Source organism: Mytilus edulis, chromosome 11 (assembly GCF_963676685.1).
Source record: "Mytilus edulis chromosome 11, xbMytEdul2.2, whole genome shotgun sequence".
Taxonomy (NCBI): Eukaryota; Metazoa; Mollusca; class Bivalvia; order Mytilida; family Mytilidae; genus Mytilus; species Mytilus edulis.
The window spans coordinates 55161307-55183018 of NC_092354.1; the positions used below are offsets into that span (position 1 = coordinate 55161307).

A 21712-nucleotide genomic window follows, 5' to 3' on the forward strand; every position below is an offset into this window, starting at 1 on the left:
CGATTAATTGTTTATGAGTTAAATAAACATACCGACAAATTTATTTTGTAAAGGTAGATAACTCCTATAAAATTTCATCGAATCGCTTCGATCAAAATACGCCAAAACTTTCTGAGGATGTAACGAACAATGTGTAAAAGAAATTTTGTCGATATCTTTTTTTGTTACAGAGGAGATGCACTCTGATTATAAACAGTGAATAGGGAGATAACTCTTACAAAGAAAATGGTTCGGCTTAGCAGGGTGAAATTTAAAAGCGCATAAACTATACGATACAATATGAGAAATATCTAAGCGACATATTGCGAAACAAACATTTATCGCAAGAACAAAAGTTGGCGGAAAAAAAAAAATAATAATAATAATAATAATAATAATAATTAAAAACCAATTGTTCAGAGAACAATTGAAGGTCTTTCCACCAAAACAATGTATTTTAATATGAAAGGTGTAAAAATAGGTTTAAAATGTCATTTCAATCGTCAAATGATAGCTTATTGTACGCTGATTCCAAAAATATATGGTTTCTAAACAATATTTTTTTAGATAAGGGAGATAATTTCTTACTTCCGGTTTGAAAAACTCTATTTCCGATAATATTTGACTATTTACTTGACACTGATTCCAAAAATATCTTGTTTTTTATACTTTTATGTAATAAAGTACAATAAATAGCTACTTCCGGTTTACAGAAGGTCACTTCCGGTTGTTTTTTTTAAGTTTAAATGGTTTGATACCGTTTGTCAAAAAGTCTCATGACTTTATTATGTATACAGATGGGGTAAAAGCAAAGGTCAAAATCTAGAACGTCAAATTAAGCTATGACCTTGTGATCAATTTCAAGATCATTAACCAAGAACCTCAAATCAAAAGACCATAGGTCTTAATTATGTTTAGTTAATGAGTTATATCACCATACGCGTATTTTTAAATACCAAAGGGGAGAAAACTCCCTTTCACATTCAACGTACCCTTGCAATCAAAATTTACGTGTTATGACATGTCACAACAAACGATTTAGAAAAAATAATTTGTCGATATCTTAAACGTTTTTTGGAAATGAATGGAAATGAACCATATTCAAAAATTAGAATATGACCTTGACCTTTGACCTTGACCTAATTTTCATTTTTTTGGACCAAGGACCTCAAATCAAAAAATCCTAGGTCTCTATCAATTATGGTTTACCAGTTAGAAATGCAATTCACTTATATCAAATGAATAAGGGGAAATAACTCTCGTATGGAGCATTCATATCACTTCGGTCAAAATAGGACAAATCATGCAAAGGATATAACGAGCAATTTTGTAAAATAAATTTGTCATAATATTTTACGTTTGCGAAGGAGATTACTCCTACAAAGAAAAGTTTTCCGTTACGCATGGTAAATTTCAAAAGCGCATCAATTGTTCGATATCATATACCAAATATCTAAGCGACATATTGCAAAACAAATGTTTATCGCAAGAACAAAATTAGGCGGAAAAAAAAAAAAAAAAAATTCAGAGAACAATTGAAGGTCTTTCCATCCTTTTTGATATCAAAAGTTGTGAAACTAAGTTTAAAATGTCATTTCAATTGTCAAATGATAGCTCCTAGTAAGCTGATTCCAAAAATATATTGTTTCCATACATTTTTTTTTAAATAAGGGAGATAATTTGTTACTTCCGGTTTGAAAAATGTTACTTCCGATTATATTTAAATATTTACTTGAAACCGATTCCAAAAATATCTGGTTCTACATACTTTTATATTAATAAAGTACAAAAAATAGCTACTTCCGGTTTACAAAAGGTCACTTCCGGTTTTTTTTTTCAAGGTTAAATGGCTTGATACCTTTTTTCTAAAAAATGTATATCTTTATCATGTATACATATAGAATAAAAGCAAAGGTCAAAATATAGAACGTCAAATTAAGCTATGACCTTGAGATCAATTTCAAGGTCATAAACCAAGGACCTCAAATCAAAAGACCATAGGTCTTAATTATATTTAGTTAATGAGTTATATCACCAAACGCGTATTTTTTAATACAAGAGGGGAGAAAACTCCCTTTCACATTCAACGTACGCTTGCAATCAAAATTTACATCTTACGACATGTCGCAACTAACAATTTAGTAAAAATAATTTGTTGATATCTTATACAGTCTTTGGATATAAGTGAAAATAAGCCAAATTCAAATATTAAAATATGACCTTGACCTTTGACCTTGACCTAATTTTCATTTTTTGGGACCAAGGAACTCAAATCAAAAGATCCTAGGTCTCTATCACTTATGGTTTATAAGATAGAAATTCATATCACTTATATCAGATGCATAAGGGGAAATAACTCTCATATGGAGCGGTTATATCGCTTCGGTCAAAATAGGACAAATCATGCGAAGGATATAACGAGCAATTTTGTAAAATAAATTTGTCATAATCTTTTACGGTTGCGAAGGAGATGCGCTAACAAGGAAAACAGTGTTTGGGGAGATAACTCCTACAAAGAAAAGTATTTGTTTACGCAGGGTAAATTTCAAAAGCGCATAAACTGTTCGATATCATATACAAAATATCTAAGCGACATATTGCGAAACAAATGTTTATCGCAAGAACAAAATTAGGCGGAAGAAAAAAAAAAAAAAAATAATCAGAAGAAAAACAATAGGTCTTTCCACAGAAAAGTGGAAAGACCTAATAATAATAATCAGAACAAATACAATAAGTCTTTCCACAGAAAAGTGGAAAGACTTAATTAAACAAAATACATTTCCATTTGTCTGTCAGTGGTTAAAAACCTCAGCTGAATTTGTAGAATGAAATTTTTGACGTTATTTGTAACTTGAAGGATATGTTTGAAATAACAATTATTGGTATTTATTATCAATGCTACATGCTCTGCTCCAGAATTGCAGACATTCGGCTATTTTTACAGTCTGAATGTTGTTTGTAATGTCTTGTTATTTTTTTTGTCGTTTGGGGTGTTCTTTTCTTGATGTATACCCAAATCCATTTTTATTCACTATAATTAGACATAAAAAGATTTAGTATGAGTGCCAATGGGACAACTCTACATCCAAGTCACAATTTGTAAAAGTAAACCGTTATAGGTCAAAGTATGGCCTTTAACACGCATTTAATTGATTCACCTCACTACGAACAGCAAGCTATGAAGGGCTACAAAAAGACTACTGTAAAACTAAACAATCCGGAAAACCAACGATATACTTAGTAATCTATATGAAAAAGTTATGAACCACATCAACAAACGACAATGACTTAACAACAGGCTCCTGACTTAGGACAGGGACAAACACATACAGCGGATTCAAACAGTTTATAAGACGCAAACCTTCACCCTTACATAAAATAGTAGTGTAACATCACAACATAAAAAGACACACTATAAATAATCAATTAAAATAGCTTACTTCAATAAAAAAAAAGTTAATAACACTAAACGAATACAATTGACACAATGTAAAAACAAAATTAATTAAAAAATGTGTGTCGAGATGTAAAACAATATCCGAAAAACAAGTATGACTTTAAAAAAAGTGCCGTAAAACAAAATAACATGGACAGATAAATAAAAACTATTTTGTAGTAAAGAGTACATGGAGTACGGAAATATTTGTTTTACAAAACAAATAAATATGTTGTTCATAGTACTAGAACAGAATAATTGGATTGACAGTCAACGGAGACATGACTTATGCAATGCAAAATTAATTAAGTATCGACAGGCAGTAGGATAGTTTGAATTTTTTTTTTTTTTTTTTAATATGTATAATGTTATAAATAGATAATGTTACCTCTATACAGAAACGAGTGTGAACACATATTTATACATCCCAAAAAACATTTTAAAAAAAGACAAATTACGTTATGTTTTATTTTGTTGATGACAAAATCGATATTTGTGCAACACTATTTAAAGATCTAATTACAACAATGATAATATAGCATTCATTAGTAAGCTTATTTAAAGGTTCACTGAGTTAACTCGGTTCACAAAGTGATGTCCGCGCTTTTAGTACAGTATAATTGTAAAATTTAGGATGAGAAACCCGTTTTTATTAAGTTTTTTTCTAATACAGGCAAATTTACGTCTAATCTATGGAAGAATTTAGTTAAAGTTTAAAGTGGTTTATGGTAACGAAATCCCTGATATAATTTAAAAAGTGATGCATTGGTTACTTTCGTTAATATCTATGACATCACTTCACACATTGACATACCGATTGAGTTGGGATACATTAACACCGTATGATGGAGCCAAAAGGAACACTAATGCCTGAAAATCGTTTCTTTTTCCCATTTATTGATTTCAAAGTGATATATACGAATATCAACTGTATTTAATGACCTGACAACACTGTTTCCAATCTATAGTAGATGGAGAACGAAATCAAGATCCTTTTTAAAGAAAAGTTTTGATCTTGTGGTCTTCGGCGATTTTGAAGTATCATGTAATGACATGACCGTAGGGAAATATCTACACTAGATACGCCACAATCTCAACTGGAAGAAGCCTCATTTTCTATATTGACATCTGATGTAACTGAAGATGAACTAATAATCAAACGTATGCTGGGTTTTTTTTAAGAATACGAAATAATATTATAAAAATATTGAGGTGTTTAAAGATTGTAAAGGAGTAGGTTCAGTAAGACCCCTTTTTGGGCCCAAAATATAGCAGTTTTGGAAAATTGTGAAAATGTAATCTGTAAGCTATATTTTGGAAAGTAAACTGCTTCTGCTACATAAATATGAGCTGTTTTTGACAAAACAATGCACAAATATCGCGTTCTAGCATCATTAAGTCATGCTAAATTACTGAAATCTTCAAAACTTTAGCATTTTGGTTAATTTTTAGACGGTTTCCGTCTAAAATGAAAGTGGCCGCATTCGTGTTCATTCATAATATTGAAATGCAAGTTGTATTTGATGATAATACAAAACATATGTAAAGGTTGAGAATGAACACGGATGCGGCCACTTTCATTTTTGACAAAAACCATCTGAAAAGTGACGTTTTTCGGCATATTTGATAGATTTTTCGTATTTAAGCTTGAATCAGAGCGTTTTTAATGACTAAATCAGTTACAATCTTTCAAATAAACTAATCGAATCAATTGAAATAGACACTTAAGTGTTTAAAAAGTGGCCAAAAACTTTCGTTGGACGAACCTGAAATTTGAGGCCAAAATCGGCCCTTACCGGACCTACTCCTTTATTGAAGATACCAGATAAGTTCATAAAATCAATACCTCTATTTAAATATATTTAATTAAAGAAAATTCCGTTTACGATATTTAGATTTATGTCTACCACTATTTTTAATTTGGAACAATAGATTGGCAAGTGTATGATACATACAATGTTTTTTTAAATACAGGTAAAAGTAGGATTTGTTTTTTTCTCTATCGATTTATGAATTTTGAACAGCGGTATTCTTCTGTTGCCTTTATAAATAGACATTGGAACCAAGAAATTGACAATATATTGTAACAATTAGTAGGTCATTAATTTTGCAACTACTATTTGTTACAATATATTGTAACAATTAGTAGGTCATTAATTTTGCAACTACTATTTGTTACAATATTAACATACAAAAAAAACTAAATACACAATGTACTTCATTATATGTCATAAGTTCAACCCGAGATCTGCTGGTTTAAAGTAGATTGTTGGTTTTTTGGAGGTTTTTTTTAATGCTTTCGAACCAAGTCTACGAAAAATAGTCTATGGCAACATTAGTTTTTTTTTTTAAATTTAAATCTCCAGGAAATAATCAATAAAAAAATTGCAAACAAAACACAAAACCAAACAATGCACCGAGTTAAACAGCTGTCATATTCCTGACTTGTAACAGGCATTTCTCGAGGAAAATTGTTGGTTTAAGCTGATTTTCTAGATAGCTTAAACCACGCTTGCATGATATTTTTGTAAAGCGAACGTATAGTTTTATTGACAAAATTGGTTCAGGAACCCAAATAGATAATACAATTACGGCAATCATTTTATAGGTCTTATCACATGACACAATTATTTCATGTAATGTCATATTTCTCTTTAAAATATTACCACTATTAAGTTGTTTTTTTTACCCAGAATATTTCATTGAAAATCATTTTAATATTTCCAGCATTTAAATAGAACTGAATAAATAGACACATGTATCTACTTTTGACGCATGCATATGGACTACACGTAAATGATAATCATGAGCATGCAATTCCAAAGGCTGATTTTTTTTAAATTTTTTTGGGGGGAGGGGGTCTCAAACAAAGAAATAATAAAACCAAGAAAATATGTCTTGTACATTCATGTACGTAAATTTTATAAAATTAGTATACCTGCCATCAGTAAATTCGTCATTAAAAACACGTAACACAGCATCATTGTCTTGTCCTAAAACTAAAAATAATCACAATACATTACTTGCTTTAATTAAATTACAAAAAAGTTATTTAAACATTTTATAAATATTTTTTTCTATGAAGAATTATGGTTTGGTGCATGAGTTAAACTATTGATTTTATGGAATTGAACTATATACTATGATTATAAAAAAGTTGAATATTATGATTAAATTTTTTATTTAAGTATTCAAGTATAGGATAACCGCTAGCAATCAAATAAATAACAAATGTTTTCAATCATTCTCATTTATATATCTTAATAAGTTCCTAATTAGCGTTCATCATGAATAAAATAACTATAACCCCATTTCCATATAAGCAGACAAGATATGTTTTATTGAAACGATAAACACTGTATTTTGCAATTTTTTTTATATGGTAAATTTCGCGATTCCTGATACCCTTTATTGTGTATTTCAAACAAAGTAATCCTTCCCCTTGAAGTACGACTAGCCTGGTCCATATCCAGTCATCAATCGTTATAATAAATAAATGTCTTTTCAAAAATGAAATGAATATACATTTTCTACTTACATCTTTACTTTATTGACTCTAGTCCGAATTTGAAAAATCTCCAACAAAAAATGTCTATCAACAAACAGCAAATGACTGACACATATATCCTCTGGTAAAATCGATCTGTATAGTTCAGGGGCAAATGAATAAGTATTCTACTTTATATCTGTATTCTTTTAATTGTGCGTTGATTTAAATAATCCTTTAAATTTTACAGTTATTGGTTTTGTGTTTATGTACATGTTTAATAATCTCTTAAATAGGATTATAACGCAACCTTTTGGAAAAAAAGAGGACTAATAGCTTGATGATATAAACAAGTGAGTATTATAAGAATACTTTATTATCTTCATAATTCACAGTAATCAACGCATTCATTTAAGAAACTTATTTTTCGGACTATTCGTTTTATCCGTAACCGACACAGTAATTTATTATACGGTTTTAAAACTAAATTCGCATTCAACATATGCATATCAAATTTCTACATTCATATTTTCGCTGATGTGAATGTTTGCTGGTCATTTCTTCTGTTCCAGCCATTTGGGGCACATGTTTTTACTTTTAATCTTTTTTATATTAGAATTTTAAATACTTTATAAAATGTCACCAGTGCTTGAGCAGCAATTGACCAAGCCATGGTTGTATTAAAGAACGTCTCGTCCTTTTTCTTAAAAGTTAATCGGAAGATACCAAGACCATGTTGATAAATAATTCGTGTCAACTTCACATATAAAAAATAATGGTCTTGAAGTAGAGATTCTAGGTACTCAGGTTGTGTTTCATCTTTATTGTGTGTTATAGTATTCTTTGTATTTGACTTTGCATATTTTGAACCTTTGCTATTAAGTTCAATTTAAATTACTTTAGCATAGCTTGGTGTTTGTACATTCCGCCGTTGTGTAACTATTCTATTGTCATTTTTTTTTGCATTCTTGTTTGCCTTTTTTAATAATATTCTTCGTCTTTAGAATGTATATATGTCATTTTAATTGTCTTTAATAACATATTTGTTTGTTTTTATGAATATTAAGATAATAAAACAATTTTTACTTTTTTTACTGTTTTACATTTTAACCTAATTTAGTTTTTTATTTATTTTGGCTCACACATGGTTGTCCATATTATTTAATTATTTCCCTTTCATTAATGAGCAAACCAAAACAATCCTATTTCAGATTTTTATATATCTCGTAGCTAGTGCTTCTTTAAAAAGATGTAATTAAATGGAAACAAGACGATATGGACAATCAAACAATGATACCATATTTGAAAAAAAAAGATGATATTTTATCTTACCTCCAATACATTTCTAGGAATATGATCGGTTAAAAGCGTCCCCATGGAAGCCGTGTAAATTCAATATAAGGTTCGTAGGGAGGCAGGGCTTAATTCAATACACGGTTAGTAGTGGATTTACGACTTTGAAACAGTTCGATTATTTAAAAGTATTGAAAGTTCTGTTTGATATTTTTATATCAAGGTTGTTGATACTAAATAGTTATTGTTTGCATTATTTTTTTAGTGCAGACCAATTGAAGAAGGTTCTTAAAATTGAACACTTCAACACTTTAATATAGAAATAAAAAGATGTGTTATGATAGCAAATGAGACAACTTTAGTCTAAATTTAACAAATGAAGATAGTCTGTAAGATAAATTCGTCACAAAGTGTACTAATGACCTAATATGATATATACGGGGTTAGTAAATTCCATATGGAGTTCGCTCTCATCCCGTGAGCAATTTACTGACCCCCGTTTATATCACATAAGGTCACTAGTACACTTTGTAACGAATTTATCTTACCGACTATCTTTATTTGTTAAATTTAGACTAGAGTTATCACATTAGGTCACTTACACATATGCAACTAATAATATTTGGAAAAAAGAAAATATGTTCCATCATAGGTGTTTTGTCAGTCTAGTAAAAAATGTCGTACACACGATTATCTTTTTTGGACTTGATCTGACATTGACGTATTCCATTTAATGTATAGAATATAAATATTGTTATGCATGAATAATTCTAAATGATATATAATTCATTTATATCTGTCGACTCACATGGATTTAAATGTTATCCAACACCTACCAGTCAGTGTTAATATTGATGCCTTAACAAATGTCAATGCCAATGGTATTTAAGATCAGTATCGTCTATTTCATCTTTGGATTGGTTTCAAATCCAAAAAAGAAGGATTATAACAGTCGTGCTAATGTTTGGATACGTGTCAAAATAATTACAAATAAAGAATTGTACTAGGTAGAATAATGTGTCCTTTGTTGTTAAGAATATATGGAAGGTACTATTATTACTGTCTTTGTGTATCCATTTGAATTAAATTTAGACAAACAAAATCTTTCACAAAGTTTAAAATTGTAATCTGAATACCGATTTAAATATCTTACATGCAATATAAAAAAAATTCTATAGAGACAAAAGGCAAAATAGTATAATTATAAAATTCTAATGATAAATGAACTCTTACAAAACTTCGATATTAATATACATAAACATATAGACAACATAATAAGCATACAAGCCTAAGTAACCCTTGTTAAAGAAAGAATAACGTTTCAAAAGATGGTAAACTTTCCATATAATAGAGAATTTCATAGAATTGAATTCGAAAGAGATGTAGGATGCAAGTTAATTATCATTAGCGAATCTACTACTTCCTATAAATTCTCTAACGGAACCCATTTCTGATAAATCGACTTTTTAGTTAACGTTCTAACAATTAATCAAGTGAACGCATCGATAAAATTGGCTTAAATATCATACTTGATTTAAAATAGGGTCCATGTAATGTCGACTTGATGATAATTTGGACCATTCATGATAAAATGAAGAAACAAACTTAATTCATGATATGAAAAAAGAGATATGGTATGACTGTCATGGAGTCAGCTACATGTATTCACCAAAGTTAATGTGAAGCGGATACATAAACACATGTTACTAAACTTTAACCATTTGCTACGATGGAAAAGAAAATTTTAGGCCGTGTTTGTAACACGTATGAGAGATTTCCAATAAAATGGCATTACTCGACATAACCAACCGACGGAGGGGAGCATAGACTGCAAGAAGTTTTGCTATTTGAATACACATTCTTTGTTGGAGTAGATGCAATTAAAAAATAAGCACAAGCCAATTTTCTAAAATTCTAAACAATTTTGTTAATAATTTTGGGATAATTTTTAAACATCAACCTTTAAAGGGGATATAGACTTCGGTTACCATTAATCAAATGCATCGATCATTACTTCGTCATTCATTTGACCCATATACTTTTTTAACAAACGATGATTTCTTGAAGGTACTAAATCAAACTTCAGTTCGAAAAAAAAAATGAAATCTGAAGCGAGATCATATTATCATTTTTTATTTAAAAATTATAAGATTAAACAAAAGTTTCAAACACCCCAGACATTAAAGGATGTACACAACTTGTCCCTTCTTTTTTTCACACTTTTTTCTATTTCAAGACACTTTTGCCAAAGGTAAAAAATCAGATCACTGATGCATCTGTCGGATATAACTTTGTCACCTTTTGGTAGAATGTTATCAAATTGAATTAATGAAGACATATCTCAAAGAAAAAATACGATAATACTTCACTGAATCCGTTTTTTTTTTTATCTTGCCTTTATTTGTAATGATGCATGGATGTTACGAAGAGCTCGTACAAACGTGTGCGTAATTTTATGTGATTGCTCCTAAATTGCTTTTTCTTAAATGTTTGGCGTTTCACCTATACAAATACGTACGAGAAACAAACATGCAATAAACTATAAAAAAGGCAGAAAATAAAGCATAATAGGTTGTTCGCCTGCTTAACGTCATCTTATAATGCCAGTGAAAATAAAGGCGGGAATCTGAAAATTTACGTGTTCAATAAAAATACTAGATTTCCTTCTTTTTTTGTAACGATAAGATTAATTTATATAGACGAAAATTCCCGTGTTTGATTTTAAAGGACTGGGAACACTTGGTTTGCACTTGAGCAACGTATTGAATCAAAGTCAAATGGTTGGCAATAACCAGTCACATTAGATATTTTTAATCTTTATTAATTTAAACTCATCATGCATACCAGACGTGCGTTTCGTCTACCTTGTTTGGTTAAAATATATGTTTTACTTTGTATAAGAAAGAGCTTTTGTGAATCGAATCAGTCAACCAAATAATTATCCATTGTTACATTTTCAATGTTGATGTTCATTTCCTTTAACACGCCAATTGCATGCATATGCTAACTCTATGTACGTTGTTAAATTGAAGGTTACATGAACACGGATTGAATGAGGTCGAACTTTTCATTAGCTAATGCATGAATAATCGCAGTGGTTTTTTATACTATTATGAAAACATTTGAAGCAATATAACTGCACCTAATGGATTATTTTCATATTAAAAAAAATGACTCTGGAATTTTTCTTTTTCAAAAGGTTTCCTACTCCATGTACTCTGTGGCAGAACATCCTGGTACTTTTTCAACGATTTGTTTCAATCTCTACAATGCTATTGTACTTTAACTGTTTCATATTTTCGATACACGATAAATTCATCGGGAAACCGTTAACCTCATCCCCTCAACCAAATTTCAACGATTTTCTTTGATAGTGACCATATATAAACTTTTTAGTTGCTCCTACGAGTACCACGTTGTCCTACCACAAAGTAGCTATGTAATTTGTGGTAAACAACTTTTAAAAAAGGGTCAAAAGTTAGTAATATGAAAATTTTCAGCGATGCTTATAAAACGAGTGTGGCATGATTGTCAATGATTCAACTCTACGACCAAACGACATACAATTTTACAAGTACATGTCACCGTATGGCATGTTTTCATATTTTTGGCCTTCAAAAAGAGGAAGACGAATTTTACTGAAGTACCTACTCAAACACCAAAAACTTTGATATACACATATGCAAGTTATAATATGACCTTTAATTGTGAATAAAACCCAGTATGACAAATTTTCTCAGAGTTGTTAGGTTTAATTATCTACACCGTCAGTCGTTAGATTGTGCATATAGTACACTGTACTTTTTCCATCACTAAACCTACATTTTTGTATTTGCGTCAAACTCTACTGTTCTGCATAACATATTATTCCACTGAATGTAAAGTTTGTAAATATTGAAAGCGAAATCAACTGAATCAATAATTGATTGGTTGCGACAATTTCACGTGACATAAACTTTATTTCCTTCAGATGACATTGGGACCAGCTAGTGTGACGTTTAGGGAGGTTAATAACATACGCTTTGAACGTTGAAAATGCCATATAGTCACTTTTGTGCGTAAATTATTACAGTTGTGGAAACAAGACATTCAAAAAACCAAATCGTCATAGAACAAATACAAATATATTTTGATCGCTACAGTTTATGTTGTGTAACGGTATCTCAAAGTCTGCAGTAAATAATTGATAATTATTAACAACTAAAAGTTTCCGTTTTCACCCTTAAAAGCAAACTCATCAAAGATACCAGGACTAAATTAAGTATATACGCCAGACGCGCGTTTCGTCTACAAAAGACTCATCAGTGACGCTCGAATCCAAAAAAGTTAAAAAAAAAAAAAAAAAAAAAAAAAAAAAAAAAAAAAAGCCAAATAAAGTACGAAATTGAAGAGCATTGAGTACCACAATTCTTAAAAGTTTTGTCAAACACAGCTAAGGTAATATATGCCTGAGGTAAAACAGCCTTAAAAAGTGACATTTCCCGAGGGCAATGCAAAAAAAACAATATAATGTGTTACCTCTGGAATATGATTTTTCCTGGATCAACCAATTTTTCTATCTTCCTAACAGAAGGGAAATTAATATGTCTTATTCGAATAATCCATATACACTTTGTAAATATTGTTGTTTCTAAAACCACGCCTGTTTTGGGGAGATCTTGAATATTCATAGAAAATTAATTTTATTTACATACCGGTTCCCGATTATGCTCTCTGTGTTCCATCTCACAGAGACATAACTTGGAAATGTTACCAGTAAATTTACATGTGCATATTGTTTACATTGAAATCTGTGGTAACCTTACATTCGAGGTGGGGGTAGTTAAGAAAATTAGTGTTAGTTTAAACTCTGAGAAGTTCAGTGCATATAAACGTTGAAAATATGCCGCACAGCCCTATATTTTGACCTTTGAAAAAAATTGTGGTGCAAATGAACTTTCAATTCTAGGATAAGATTTTTTTTCAAAACTTCATGGTAAAAGTGGTATAGTTTAAGCCGTAAAAGGAGTTCCTATGGGAAATTGCATTGTCAATATTTACAGAAATGCAACCTATAGGTTTAAATGTTTGACAGACCAAAATCACCATGCTACATAAGAATGTTTTACAATCAACAATGACAAAGACATAGAAAATAAAAAACAAAATGGACGATAAAACTAGAAAGTGTCACAAAAGGTTAAAACATCTACACCAGGAACAATAAACAATTTGCATGCCCATCCGATTCGATAAAGTCAAATAACACCTTTTCTTTTCTATTAATATAAAAGATCTACCAACAGTGTTCACAGCAGGTCATTATTGCATTTAGCAAAATTATATCAGTTACAACAACAATTAGTTTGGGTTAGAACAAAACTCGGCATGTCAGACATCTTTTCATTAAGTTTGCACAATGTTTTTACTTTTTCGTTATTCCTTGACTGGAAATAGAAATTTTCTTGTTATAAAGGAACGCGCAAAATTTTATAGCTCCTTAATTTCTTTTTTAGAATTTGGATATAATGCAGACAAGCATGCTCTTGGTTTTGGGGATGCTTCTTTTCATAGGTAATATAATTCAGTTAAAAGCTATCTTTTTAAAAAAGAATAACCTTTACCAATCAAAAGAAGCTACATAAATAAAGATAAAAAAAGATATGTAAGGTCGATAACGATCTAACAATGTCTAGGTTAATCTAAATGTAAAGACCAAACGACCAACAACAGTATATAAAACACAAAATCGAAAATAAGGACTTGGCAACAAACACCCTTTACAGAAAATGTGGATGATCATAAGTGGTTCGAAAGAGTAAGCAGATCCTGCTTCAAATGTGGCATGTCTGTGTTGCTCGTGGCTGTACAACCTTGGTCATACGCTAAATTCATTTGGTCACATTCGCGGCATTGAGATGGAAATGTAGCAATAATTGGAAATTAATCAAAACAAGACGTTATAAATTTAATGCCTCCGAAGGTCTTTTACTAATCTACCTTCTTCCAGAACGCTCAAAGCAAATATTCGACAGCAAAAGATGTACAAGAACATGTAATAAACCACAAATTCATCTTAGGCAAACGTTGCAGTAGGGAATTAAGACTTTAGTTTCTGTTTAATTTCTTAATATAAACAAATTGTTTTTTATAATTTGTCAAAAATTTCTATCAGTACCGAAGTACTGACTTCTTGGTTGATAACTGATAGTCCACTCGCAGCGGTAACGGCAAATAGTGCTGTAATAAATAAAAACAACACTTAATATTTATTTTTTTGTACTTAATTTATATAAGGGTTTTCAGAACCAGATATTTTTGGTATCAGTGTCAATGAAACATTTAATAATACCGGAAGTAACGTTTTTCAAACCGGAAGTAAGGAATGATCTCCCCTTTAAAAAAAATTGTATAGAAACCACATACTTATTGGACCAGCCTACATTAAGCTATCATTTGACGCTAGAAATGACATGTTAAACCTAATTTTACTATTTTCATATCAAAATACAAGGGTTTATTAGTGGAAAGACCTTCAACTGTTCTCTGAACAATTGGGTTTTAATTTCAATTTTATCTCTGTTTCAGAATTATCCAATAGAACAGCATTTGCAGGTGAATTGATTCAATATATCCACAAAGAACATTTATTAATCATTAAGTATCAATATTTTATAGTAATGGCTGCTGCTTCTATATGGTGTATGTTTTTAAAATTTGCAAATACTGATAGCCTCAAAAAAAGTGTTTTAATTCGTTCAGTTTGTTTGAATTTCAACATGTTGTATTGTCCAAACAATCACATAAGGATGATTTACTTGTGTATAAACATGACAAAATGAAACCAAATAATTTGAATTACATCATACACAATACTTTTTAATAACGTGTTATATATTCTTTTGACGTGGCTCTGTACTTGTACAACGCGTCATTGTGTTATTGTGCGATAGTTAATTGTTGTAATTTTTGTCTTTCATTGTTGCTTATTTGATTTATCTTTATGCCTTTTTGTGTTTCTTAGTTACATATTTGTTTGTTTTATAGTGATTAAGATTATAACACAATGTTGACTGTTGTACCCCTGTTTTGACGGGGTAAAACTTGTTTGCTGGCACAAAACATCCCCTTAAGCAGTGAAAGTTGTGTACACCATTAGAATAGAATATTAATCACTCGGTAAGGGCTTAACATATCAGATATAAAATAAGATCAATCAGTACACGTTCAACCTCCAGAGTATTTAGTCTAAATAATCGACATATATTAGGGCTGTGAACAAAAGTATTTAGTTAGGTTTTACTTTTCGATACCCAAATTAATATGTATACTGATGGAGACAAAAGTAAATTGTTTAAGTACGTTGTTGAATTATAACATTTTATAATAGGTTTATCTAACATGTCTAAATTTATACTGGATCAATGAGCACCTTATTTCTACTAAGTGTAAGAACATAATTTTTTGGCGGTAATATTTGTTCATGAAAGACATTTTTGTTGCATTGGTTTTTCATTGGCATGATGCATATCCATTTTAAGTACACTGTGTCTATTTCATTATCTTGTTACCATGACATTTTATTATCTATCGCAAAATGTATATTATGAAGATTTGTTTTAGTACCATTTCTAAGGAAAGTGCGATGAAAATAAAACATCGATATAATATTATTTCGATAGAAATATGCATTTTTGCGATACAATTAATCTTAAATTCTCCTAAAATATGTGATCACATCCGAATTTTAAATCCGAAAAACATGTGTCAACATGTCGCCATCTTGACAACAAATAATTACATCATGTTTTCTGTTAACAACCTTTTTCCTTTACAACTAGTATTTATCTTTAATTTAGAATTATAAATTTCGTAAAATACACAACAGTATGAATTATTCGAAATATTAAGGATTTCTATCCCAGGCATAAATAACCCTTGTCGTATTTTGCACAACTTAGGGGAGTTTTGAGTCCTCAATGCTCTTCAACTTTATACTTGTTTGATTTATAACATTTTTTCATCTGATCGTCACTCATGAGTCTAATGTAGTCGAAACGTGCGTCTGGTGTCTTTAATAACTAATAGACATGATACGAAATGTTATATATTCGACGCTGAGGTTGACAAATTACACTTTAAATGCGAGTATCTCATCTTATTTTTTCTTGTACCGCGAAGTTGTTAAAACACATGTCACACTTTGGAATACCAGTATGTGGATATGAAAGTAAACTACGACGGCAGTAGTTGCAAAATATGCATAAGTCGTTATTTTATAATGTATTTAAATTATTTTTTTTCTTCTTTTCAGTGGCGGATTTAGGAGGTCCTCCCTTTTGTGGAAAAAATGGTTGATTATTTAGTGTATCATCGATGCCTGACTGGAGCGTGACCCCCTGCTAGGCAATCAATGCCCCCCCCCCCCTTTATAAATATTTCTGGATCCGCCTCTGCCTATATTCCCAATAAGGAGCACGGGTATAAGTGGGCAAATATAATTGATCATAAAGGAAGTAACAATTGGGTTCAAATGTTTATTTTTTTAAATAAATGAATCACGTTTGAAATAGATTTCACAATCAGAAAACAGAATAATTCCATTTAATTTAATTCAAATATTCATTGCCATATAAACTTTAAACATCAAGTTTGTTACATACAAAATAAGTAAAAAATATAACTATAGTATATATATACACAATCATTCAATTATATTAAATAGTCCAGTGTACCCTGTCCTCAGTTCTAAGGACATCTTGATATAGGACCCCAATTTATTTACTAGTGATGGTGTTGATGAAGTGACTTAGATGCATGAATTTTTGTATTAGTTGTTAGTGGCTTTGAACTAGCTGTGAGATAACTGCGAGTACTCTCAGATCTGTTCCTAGTGTGTTTTTTGTTGTTGTTGGGGTGTACAAGTACCTGGCCACGTCCACTTGTATTTTTGTCCATTTAATGAGTTAAGCCTTTTTCAACTGAATTTTATAGTTCGTTCTTATGTGGTACTGTTATACCACTCCCCGGATTAGGGGAGAGTATGGATCCCGCTATCATGTTTAACCCCGCCACATTGTGTATGTATGTGCCTGTCCCAAGTTAGGAGCCTGTAATTCAGTGGTTGTCGTTTGTTTATGTGTTAAATATTTGTTTTTCGTTCATTTTTTGTACATAAATAGGGCCGTTAGTTATCTCGTTTGAAGTGTTTTACATTGTCTTTTCGGGGCCTTTTAAAGCTGACTATGCCGTATGGGCTTTGTTCAATGTTGAAGGCCGTACAGTAACCTTTAGTTGTTAATTTCTGTGTCATTTTGGTCTCTTGTGGGCAGTTGTCTCATTGGCAATCATACCACATCTTCTTTTTATATATGAGTATAAAATCAATGTTTCTTTTTCAGATAAATCTTTAACAGAAAAGTTTTACCCCAAGTTGTCAAAAATATTATTTCTTAGTTCCCTATTTAATTTTCAATCTAATATGAAGTGTTTTTCGTTTTCTTATTAGTTACATTTAAGGCATTATCTCTGCTCTATATGAATGTTTGAATGTCTGCCCTTTTCTACATTAAAATTATGGTCACTAATTCTTACTTTTATTATTTATTTTCTTTAAGTAAAGTTTGACGTTCTTAAATTGTCTTCAAAACATAAATTTTTATTAAGGTTCTTATATAAATAAAGTTTACTTTTTCATCATTGTTTTGCATCTTATAATGTATAAAATATTCGAAGTAGTTGGTAGAGTTTTTTTTATCTAAAATTTAAATAAACTAGTATCTTGTTGAATATGTGCTATAATTGAATTAAGTTCACTTAAAATATTTTATCAATAGGTAAAGCAGGAGTATATAATAGGCGAGACTTTATATATCTTATGAGATCACTCTAGCACATTTTTTTATGTAGGAAATAAAAAGAATTGTTTAACATCTGAGAAAGTTTAACATAGGTATGGCCTTTTTATTTTAATGGAATGTTGGACATTGATGCTGACAGTGAAGAGTATATAATCATACTTCCCACCAAAAATAATAGAGATGTATCCAAAAACATACACATTCGTTGAGATAACATAAATTTGAATCTGTAAAAGGGATATTATCATGAAAGTTATAACGCACAAAATAAACAAATTATTTTTGGCATTCAAATGAATAATTATCTAACATTTTAAACATGTCTGTGCTTTTGGTACCAGAAAAAAGATTAAGTCTCAATACTTGATTTTTGTTTGCATCATTTGAGTATCAATTTTAAGAAAGGGCTTTTTACACCATATGTGCCGGACAACACGGTATACGAGCTGCAATATATGACTGACTATCACCTAAATCAATTTCATATTCTTTATGTTAAATTTTGAAGGATGTCTAAAGGAAACGATTTCATGCCAATAACAGTACGTGCCAATACTCGATCAAGTTAAAGACATTTGTACATTTCTCTGTCCCTTTAGAATACAAAAAGAAGGATCTACTCGATTGAAATATAAACTTTGTCTAAAGATACCAGTAGCATCTTGATTTGTGTGGAGTGCCCTTTGTGTATAACTGTATAACAGAAACGTTATTTGACACTTAACATGAAAACAGGTTGAGAACAAACCCTATATATGGTAGTTATGCCTGTATAGAGGGATTATCATTATTTAGAGGGAACACATTATCTAAAGACGGATATATTGGTTATAACTGGATTTAAAGCACCGGAAAATGACAAATTGGTATTTTCTGGTTATTTTGGCTATAATCTTAAGTATGTTTGTATCAATTATTGCACTTTACTATTAAATAAAATTATAAAATGAAATATATATGTAGGAGTATTTGTCGTTAACAACGTTACGGATCTTTTTAATTTAAGGTTTGTTAATATTTATGCAATATGCTACAATATAATATTGCGGTCAAAATGCCTCCAACACAGTACACAGATACATAATTATTATTATTTTGTTGAAGGAAAGGCTCCCAATGTCACAATGAATTCAACATACTTTTCCTGGGAAGCTGGACAGACCGTCATTCTAAGGTGTTATGTGTCATCGTCTGAAGACGCTACTGAATCAGTATTCTGGATTTTTGAAACCAGTAATGGATTCAAAACAATAACACCATCAACTAATTCAGATAAATACAGAGGAAGCAGTGTAACTTATCCATCACTTATAATATTAAATCTTACATATGCTGATAGTGGAAGCTATAGGTGTGCAGCAACAAACGAATATGGAACAGGGATTAGCAAAACGGCATTATTTTTAAATGTCACAGGTATTTTGCATTCTAGTTAATAATAAAACACAAGTATACACATACTTTAAACACCCGAAGTGTTTCGTTACAGTGTCAAATGTGTAAATCTAATCCCAAAATAGTCAACGTAAATTTACAGCGATGTTAAAATTATATCGTTCAAATTCTGGAGTACGGGAACAAAATAAAACCAGATAGTCTTTTCTTTTGTTACATCTTCTGACAACAGACTCGGACTTCTCTTGAATTGAATTTTAAATGTACGTATTGTTATGCGTTTACTTTTCTACATTGGCTAGAGGTATATGGTGAGGGTTGAGATCTCATAACCCCGCCGCATTTTTGCGCCTGTCCCAAGTCAGGAGCCTCTGGTCTTTGTTAGTCTTGTATTATTTTAATTTTTGTTTCTTGTGTACAATTTGGAAATTAGTATGGCGTTCATTATCACTGAACTAGTATATATTTGTTTAGGGGCCAGCTGAAAGACGCCTCCGGGTGCGGGAATTTCTCGTTACATTGAAGACCTGTTGGTGACCTTCTGCTGTTGTTTTTCCTATGGTCGGGTTGTTGTCTCTTTGATACATTCCCCATTTCCATTCTCAATTTTATTGCAATGTAATGTTGTTTGTTGTATTCTACCGTAAAACGTTTGGCAAAACAAAACATTACCTGATTCTCAGACCATAACCGATCTTACTAAATTACTAATCTATACTAGTCCTTTTTTTGCAATTTAAAATAAAAACATCGATAAATGGAATGTTTAAACATCTGAAAGGAGTATAAGTATAAAGAAGTATTGACGCATTTTTTAGTTTATGCCAATAAAACATAAACATGATAAAACAGTTTTTTTCTTACCTTTCAAGGGGCATTATCTGTCAAATTCATGATCTCTTTGTTTCCCCACCTTGTTATGCTTTAGTCCACAAATGATAGTTAAAATGCAAACATTCGTTACTGCAACTACATCTTATTCATTGAATATATGAATAATATACCATTTTGTTATGTTTTGTATATCATGATGAAAAAGAGATGTCCTACAATTTCATTTTTTTGGGGGGGTTTCAAATTGATACGCTAAAAAATGAAGTTGTCTCGTATCCGAATGGTTCATTACAGGGAAATCACTGAGTGTAACAGCAACCAGACTATTTTACAACGTAGAATTGGGAGACAATGTTACACTTGGTGTTTCAATATATCCACAAGAAAGTGTTTTACTCTCGGTCCAATGGGTATTCCATCATAAAGGAATAGAACAAAAAATTAACGTCAGTGGAAGTGCGAAGTATTTCGGAAGTTCATTAGAAAGACCTTCACTGCTTATAATAAATCTTAAAACTGATGACATAGGGAACTACAGATGTATCGCTGAAAGTTCTTATGGCACAGGAGAAAGTGGTCAAATTGTACTTCAAATTAAAGGTAATTATGGACATGGTGAACTTTAATATTAATAGTAAAACATGTCAAAGCAATATTTTTATGAAATATTTGTTTCAATAACATTTTTCGCTTTCAAATTTACAGTTTTTATCTTAGTTAAATTTTCAGCACTGAGATTGTATAACCTTCAGTTTTATATATATGACAATATAAATCACTTTCATTAAAAGTAAATTGTGCTTTGAATACAACTGAACACGTTACATTGTATTCAATTTAAAGTTTAACGTTTGTGTTATTAATAAATTGCACTCACCTGCTGATATCAAATGATATCTTAATATATGCCGGAACTTTGTTTGAAGGCTAACTAGAACTTATCGTTTTCGATAAATGGACGCTTTGCTTTGTATTACAATTCCAACGACCACACAGTATTAGTGGAGCAGCCGTTTGTTAATTTTCAAATACACGGTTCACAATTACGCTTTAAAAGAACCTTTTCAATAGATAGAACAAATTAACACATATCATCAAAGGAAAAAGAACTAAGTCAGAGCTTTAATGGTTCACTAGGCGATAACGTTAACGTTATCAAATTTGCTACGCTTATGATCATATACACATGGAAAAAAGTATTACAACACCAAATTGAAATTGAAATTAAAAAAAAACACTCTTTATTTTTGTTGTGATATAATATAATTTGTTAAAATAGAACTAGTTAAACATGATTTAAATATCACCTGAGTTTGATCAATAATTATCGACTCGATAAGTTCTTATCTGCACATGCAGCTACTGTACCCGTAAACAGTAAGACAGGTGTTTGAATCCTCATTGTTTTCAACACTTTAAATAACCAAGTTTATAAAGTTATGTGATTGA

General features: G+C 30.6%; 2 protein-coding genes across 2 annotated transcripts in view; one reads left to right on the plus strand and one right to left on the minus strand.

Moving 5' to 3' along the window:
- Positions 1-7072, minus strand: part of LOC139495836 (cell adhesion molecule Dscam1-like) — a 140423-nt gene extending 133351 nt beyond the window's left edge. The window contains exons 1-2 of the mRNA XM_071284222.1: positions 6954-7072; positions 6354-6414 (exon numbers count right to left, since the gene is read on the minus strand). Coding sequence (XP_071140323.1) covers positions 6354-6399 — 46 coding nt within the window. The 5' untranslated portion in view covers positions 6400-6414; positions 6954-7072. The remainder of the gene's footprint in view (positions 1-6353; positions 6415-6953) is intronic.
- A 57-nt stretch (positions 7073-7129) lies between these two features.
- Positions 7130-21712, plus strand: part of LOC139495837 (immunoglobulin superfamily member 10-like) — a 43372-nt gene continuing 28789 nt past the window's right edge. The window contains exons 1-5 of the mRNA XM_071284223.1: positions 7130-7255; positions 13691-13748; positions 14763-14789; positions 19139-19450; positions 20558-20863. Of these exons, the coding sequence (XP_071140324.1) occupies positions 13703-13748; positions 14763-14789; positions 19139-19450; positions 20558-20863 (691 nt within the window). The 5' untranslated portion in view covers positions 7130-7255; positions 13691-13702. The remainder of the gene's footprint in view (positions 7256-13690; positions 13749-14762; positions 14790-19138; positions 19451-20557; positions 20864-21712) is intronic.